Source organism: Cyprinodon variegatus, unplaced genomic scaffold (assembly GCF_000732505.1).
Source record: "Cyprinodon variegatus isolate N-32 unplaced genomic scaffold, C_variegatus-1.0 Scaffold23, whole genome shotgun sequence".
NCBI classification, from domain to species: Eukaryota; Metazoa; Chordata; class Actinopteri; order Cyprinodontiformes; family Cyprinodontidae; genus Cyprinodon; species Cyprinodon variegatus.
Window position 1 is genome coordinate 198555 of NW_015150476.1, and position 7016 is coordinate 205570.

The following is a 7016-nucleotide window of genomic DNA, read 5'->3' on the forward strand; positions in this document are numbered from 1 at the left end:
GCTCACAGGACACTGCCAGGGGTAAGTCAGTGTGATTGCATGACACTGGTGATGGGGATGCCATACAGATTCATGTCAAAAATACCGAACTATCCCTTTAACAGTAGCAATGTGACAACATTTAAAAAATGGGTTATCATTTTTGCTATATTTAATTGTTCTTCTATGATGAAGTATGTCCTCTTCCAATAGAGAGCAGAGGGCTGCACATATTGAGTGGCGCATCGGCAGCATTTGCAGTCTCTTGTAAACACAGAGCTTTCTAAAAACTAGGCTATGTCCTTGTTTCCTTTTTGCTTTAACAAACGATTTCAAAGATTATTTAGCCTTTTCATTGCTCTCATTGGTACAGTCAGTATCATTGTGAACTTCTAACAGCTTTTTATTTGATAGCTGAAAAAAAAATAAAATAAAACCCATTGATAAATGTGCGAGTTAGACCAAAACAGTTAAAACTGCTTCACTTTGTGCAGGTTTTTTTGTTTTGTCTTTTTCTGCATCCACATATTTTAACACACTTCATTCTATAAAAGGTGAGACTGAATGCAGAGGAGGCTCACTCACCGACCACTTTATTAGGTACACCTGTCCATCTGTCTGCTAACGCAAATTTCCAGTCAGCCAATCACACGTCAGCAACTCAGTGCATCCAGGCATGTAGACATACCCATCCAATTATGACCACAGTGTACCCATCTTCTTATGGCCTCCAGGAGGATAACGTGCCATGCTATAAAGCGTGAATGATCTCAGACTGGTTTCTTTAACATGACAATAAGTTTGCTGCACTGAAATGACCTCCACAGTCATAGGTTTCTCAAACCCATAGAGCACCTTTGGGATGCCGGGGAACAGGAGATTTGCATCATGGATATGCAGCAGACAAATTTGCAGCAGGATATTAAGTCACTGTTGGCCAAACGCTCCAAGGAATGTTTCCTGTAATATATGCCACTAAGGATTAAGGCAGTTCTGAAGGGAAAAAGGGGTCCGACCTACTACTAGCAATATGTAAGTGGTGCTGCTCATTTTAGTTCATTTAATGTTACAACATTAGCGAGTTGATTTTGCTCAGTAATTGATCCAATCTCTATAATTGTTAGTACAAACACACCAACATGTATTTAGTGCGGTACATATAAGTAAATCAGTATCATAAATAAAGAAAATGAATAATGAATGGCATAATAGAATGGGGAAAGAAAAGGAAGACGTATTTTGGATCAAAAGACGGAAGAAATGATAACTGGAGGAAGGCGCAGAAATGAGGATAGATTAATAACAAGGCTAAGATTTGGCTATAGAAACAGGAGTTAATTCTACACTCTGAAATACAAAGGCATTAAGGAAATGTGACCGTATTAGGATGATGCATCCATAGAACATGTTGCATACTTATGCCAATTTTTTACTTTTTTATTTAGAAAATGTAAATACTTAATATATATACATATAATCTCCTTCCTGCATATTATGTAGATTATGCATATTATGGATTGTTTGTCTTTGTATAGTTTTGGCTCTAGGTAATAAACTCTGAAAAATGCAGATTTAAATATCTAAAAGTCACGTGATATTTACCCAGCAGCAGATTAACCAGGACCTCCTGTCCAGCCAGAGTGTTGCTCCGTGTCAGACATATGATAGTGCCAATGATCCACGTGATGCCATGCCCAGTGAGCGCCAAGAGGGCCACCATGGATCGGCAGCCTCCCCAGGAGGACGACGTGGAGGCGCACACCCCCATGCGTTTGGACAGGCAGATGTCAATGGCGAGGAGGGAGTTCATCGCTATCCCCTTGAAGGAAGGGTTCAGCTGCATGCAGTCTTCATCGGGCATCTTGGTGGACTCTCTTCTGTCCTTGCTGCCGCCGTCGATAGGTTCTTCGCTCTTCTGGATGCTTTGGGGCTTGTTTTGAGCCGCGCGTTTGGGAGCGCAGCGGCTGTCCGGGGGTCCGCAGCCTCCACGGAGGGGCTGGTTGAGAGACATGAACTCGGGTCTGCTCAAGACGCTGTTTCTCTCCCGCGCCCTGGATCTAACGTTGTTCGCCGAAGGCATGTTAGATTATATTTTCCCTGAGGGGACAATAACCGATTGAGCTTAGGGAGGTAATTCAGATGGTGTAAGATCACCACAACGGTGAAATGTCCCAGAAAAACACCCGTCCTCCCCCTACTGTGGCCCTAAATGCTATATTTAGAGTCTGGAGAATGCAATGTCCAAGTTGTTTATATCATACAGACAGGCAGAGCGCAGCTAATGAATGTCATCAGCTTCCAGCCAATCCTGTGAAACCTCGGCCTACAGCATGGACACAAAAATATCAACATGAGCATTTTATAGCCTATAAGGCTCTGCGTAAAATGTGCAAGAAATACGAAACATCTCAGCCCCCACACCCCCAGATGCTCTCCCCTACATCCATCTCACCTCTCACATTCAGGAAGCGATCGGCAGATTCTAGATCTAGCAAATCCCTGACAACAAAAGACGAGGGTGAAGAGCGCTGTGACAGTGCAGCATCTGGCTTCTGCTGCGCATATATGGCGTAGGTTACGCACAATTCAGATTCAGCGGTGCGCACTTACGTAAAGCGGAGTTCTCCAAGGTGCTTAAAAAGATGGACCACTGCCGATAACCCCGCTTATTATGGAACTCCAAAAGAACCACGAGTAAAATGTACTTCTTCATTAAATTGGTAATTAAAATAGTTAAATAGGCATTGACATGACAAGATATATAAATTGTTAAACTGAAATATTATTTAACAAATCGTATTAGTAGCTTTACACCTGTTTAAACTATTTCAGTATTTTTTTTATTTGTGCACTCATCAAAAGCAGTGGCTGTGGTTAAAAATGCTGTTAATTATAATTTTAATGGTAGGCTGCAGGAGATATTAATATTAGCTGTCTGAATTCTGAGATTAAAGTCAGAATTCTGAGAAAAAAAAGTCAGAATTCTGAGAAAAAAGTCAGAATTCTGAGATTAAAGTCAGAATTCTGAGAAAAAAAAGTCAGAATTTGAGACTAAAGTCAGAATACTGAGATTAAAGTCAGATTTGTGATATTAAAGTCAGAATTCTGAGACTAAAGTCAGAATTCTGAGAAAAAAGTCAGAATTTGAGACTAAAGTCAGAATACTGAGATTAAAGTCAGATTTGTGATATTAAAGTCAGAATTCTGAGACTAAAGTCAGAATTCTGAGAAAAAAGTCAGAATTTGAGACTAAAGTCAGAATTCTTAGATTAAAGTCAGAATTCTGAGACTAAAGCCAGAATTCTGAGATTAAAGTCAGAATTCTGACTTTTTTCATATTATACTGAAATAAAATTTTTAAATCAGTTAACTTTTTTTTTCCAGTGGCCATAATCCTCTTATGTAGTCTTTTCATTCTCCCTGTGATAGTAAATAAATCCACAATAAAACAGTCTATTATACAGTAATAAATGTGAATCTGGCGCTGCCTACGTTTCCCAGCGTGCAGAGCGTTCAAGGCGGAAGTGTCGTCATGGAGATGCTTATAAAGCTGCTTCCCCGGTGGCGCTGCAAGCAGCTGGGTGAACCTGCTGTTGTTACGATGGGATGGTGACAGAGACCTGGCAGCTCGCTCAGGAATCTCCTCTAAGAGCTGCTTAAAAAACCGAAATGAAAGCCTACGATCAGCTCGCTCGAACAATGTGACAACATTCCTTTATTTATTTATTTTTTGCTGATTAAGTCTAATTTTTTTCTCCTTTTTTTCAATTTCGGAATTGAATATTTTTCTATAATAAATATGGAACTGGAGCAAAAAAGTTGACCCAGTGGTGTCCTCTGGATGTCGCAGAGATCGCTCTTAAAATCTATCGGGGATGTCTAACCTCTCTCGGTGGGACGGTGACTGCAGCCGCCGCCGCTATAGAGGAGCGGATAACGGAATTACCTCTAAGACCGAAGAACTGTGACAGTCAACGCCTTCCTCTCCCTCTCTCTGGAATCTCACACCGCTGAAAACACTGGATTCTTTACACACTGTTGGTTCATAGGTAGACCTGTTTTTGCATGCTGTTTTTAAGCCGCTATAAATAGACAAAAAGCCTGCACTTACACTGCACGAACCCGTAATCCGACATCCAGCTGTCATAAATCGTCAAATCAAATTTTCACGAGGAACTGGAGGACTAGATTAATACACCCGGACTACATTTATTATGTTTCTAACTGATCTACAACAATGTTCTTTGATCATGGTTCATGTCAGCGGCTCTTCTGGCTGGGGATTATCTTCTGATGAATTATACAAAAGGAAATCAGACTCCCAAGATGTAACATTAGTAGTTTCTTTTAATAATTTAGCTCTTGTCTCGGGTCTTGCCAAAATTACCTCTAGGTTACCTGTTTTAAATACAGACATTTGCATGGGTGACAACATGCAACCCTGTGTGTACGCATCAGAAAAGTTGTGATGCCCAACTTCTGCAAGTGAAGTTGCATTTTCGTACCGGAAAGCATGCGGTCTGCAGCTGTGATGCTTTTCTATTGGTCTGCCTGCCTCTACAGTGACAGTATTGGATCTTTTTTTTCTACTCTTGACTTTTTTTTTTTGGCTTTGTAGACTGCTTTAGGGGAGAGGAAGAGAGGAGCATGTAGGTCAAAACTGATGGTGGTTCTTCCTGCTGTTTCCATGCGTCTTTCTTCACCTCCTCCTCCTCCTTCTCCTCCAGAACTTTGGGCTTTTTTGTGGACTGTGTTCCAATTCAGTGCGATGGGCTGCATCCAGAGCATCAAGTGTAAGCCCAAGAGTTTCCGAGACAGCGTTATCGTCCTGGAGCTGAATGCTTCCATTGACTCCAACCCCACCAGCATCGACGAGACGTCAAACGTGGTCCTGCGCTACCGGACGCCGCACTTCCGAGCTCAAGCGCGGCTTCTGGTGCCTCCTATAGCAACCAAAGAGACATGGACCATCGGCTGGATTCAGGCGTGTAACCATATGGAGTTTTACAATACCTATGGGGACAAAGGAATGTGAGTATTAATATATTCATATATAAACCTATATATATATATATATATATATATATATATATATATATATATATATATATATATATATATATATATGTGTGTGTGTGTGTGTGTGAGTATATCTATATATCAATCAAAAAATTAATCAATAAAACTGTAAAATAAACTGTAAAATTTACATTAACCTTGAACTTTACATTAAAAATCACCCCATCAAATTAATAACTGCTGATATAAAACCAAAAATACAGCTGTATCGCTGTACACATGAATCCAGACCCCAGATCCAGGGCCCCTTAGAATCTTCCTAACTCCCCCCACCCCCATACGCCGCCCCTGTAAATTAATACAAATATAATTTAGAAATTTCTATTTATTAATTTTCTGTTTTATATTAGTTTATTCCATCATACTATATCAATCGTGTAACATTATCTGGGTGGGCCCCATATGAAGTACAACACCGCCATCCCCTACCCGCCAACACATTGTACATAACTGTTATGGTTTTTTTAATCTACGTGCTGGATTACCCACAATTCCAAATCGTATTGTAAAAAATAAAATACTCAAATACGTTGCTCTTTTAAGATCTTTATTGCGGTTTGAAACATATAATATGAGTGTATTTTTTACCAACCGTCTGATGAACTATACATAGTTATCAACATACGGTAGTAATTCAAAGTACCACTGTCTGCTTCGCTATTGGTGTTGTGTTTAAACGGCTCACCATCATGTTGAAATCTGGCATGTGTTGGGGTATATATCCGGTCAGTCAAACTAGTATCAGGTGGGTTTAAGAGGATTTTTTTGCAGTGACGGGGCCCCTAAGAGGTCAGGGGCCCCTAAGCAACTGCAGTCTCTGCTTACCGATAGGTACGCCATTGTACTATGTCACCAATTGGGAATATGTCTCTTTCTATAAACAATCTAACAAACAGATAACAAATGAAATAATAAATTAAAGCTATTTGTTGGTTCAATTTTATAAGAACAATTGTTACTGTTGTCCTTTTAGTATAACTTGAAACTTAAAATGCAGGAAAATATTCTATGAAAGAGTCAGAGCAGAGCTGCTGAGAGGGATACTTTTTCTTTCTTCGTTTGATTTCATTGGTTGTAAAGTTTAAATTCCTGTTTTCGTGCAAGAAGTGAGGCTAAAATTACGTGGCAGGGGAAATGTTACTCAGAAGCGAAACTCTTGCAGCATCCGTGTTACTCAAGAACACCTGTTAGGTTCTTGCTTTATCTAAAAAAAAAACAAAAAACTAAGTGATCTTGAAAAGCTTAACACCATGGAGTCCTTTTTTCTGCTTCTTCTATGACAGACCCTCAGTCTGCATCTTATGAAAACATATTGTGGACAACCACATGCTGATGAGAACATGTCTTATCCATAGAGGAAAGGATGTCTGAGTGCTGCAGCACATAGATTAGATCCAGACACCCCCCCACCCCTTTGCATGGCACAACCTTTTTTCTACCCCCTTAATAAGGCCTCTGCTTCAGTGTGTCAGTAAAGGTTGAAGCAAGTGTGGATTGGCATGAGTGAAAGTTATTCATTAGTGCTGTCCTAGCATTGCTAGATTAGTCACCCAGCCAGCAGGTGGATCTCAATGAGTCAGAATTAGCGGTACAGGCAGTTATCATATCGTTTAACTTTATCTTGACAAGTTTCTAGTCCTGGTAAGAATTTTGATTTATCAACTAATCAATAAATTCAAATCAATAATGATTAGAAACTCCAGAAACTGGGGGAATATTACATAGTTTATGATAAGATTTTAAGTGCATATCGCCCAGCCCTAGTCAGAATATCATCAGATGCTTCATTTGTTCAGTCATTTATCCATCAAGCCATCCATTTTCTTACACGCTTATCCTAAGTGGGGTCACAAGGGGTGCTGGTGCCTATCTCCAGCTGCCATTGGGCGAGAGGTGGGGTCCACCCTGGACAGGTTGCCAGTTCATCGCAGGGCAACACAGAGACAGACAGGACAAAC

The 7016-nt window shown here is 40.3% G+C and overlaps 2 protein-coding genes across 5 annotated transcripts in view; one reads left to right on the forward strand and one right to left on the reverse strand.

The window, feature by feature from the left end:
* The window catches only part of plpp7 (phospholipid phosphatase 7 (inactive)), a 10724-nt gene extending 8190 nt beyond the window's left edge, over nucleotides 1-2534 (reverse strand). The window contains exons 1-2 of one of the 2 annotated variants that reach the window (XM_015391882.1): nucleotides 2432-2534; nucleotides 1582-2302 (exon numbers count right to left, since the gene is read on the reverse strand). In XM_015391882.1, coding sequence (XP_015247368.1) covers nucleotides 1582-2059 — 478 coding nt within the window. In that variant the 5' untranslated portion in view covers nucleotides 2060-2302; nucleotides 2432-2534. The remainder of the gene's footprint in view (nucleotides 1-1581; nucleotides 2303-2431) is intronic. The other variant, XM_015391892.1, reaches the window with a different exon arrangement.
* A 1034-nt stretch (nucleotides 2535-3568) lies between these two features.
* Nucleotides 3569-7016, forward strand: part of fam78a (family with sequence similarity 78 member A) — an 11282-nt gene continuing 7834 nt past the window's right edge. Inside the window, exons 1-2 of one of the 3 annotated variants that reach the window (XM_015392851.1) lie at nucleotides 3569-4028; nucleotides 4598-5010. In XM_015392851.1, the coding sequence (XP_015248337.1) occupies nucleotides 4643-5010 (368 nt within the window). In that variant the 5' untranslated portion in view covers nucleotides 3569-4028; nucleotides 4598-4642. The remainder of the gene's footprint in view (nucleotides 4029-4597; nucleotides 5011-7016) is intronic. The other 2 variants (XM_015392859.1, XM_015392867.1) reach the window with 2 other exon arrangements.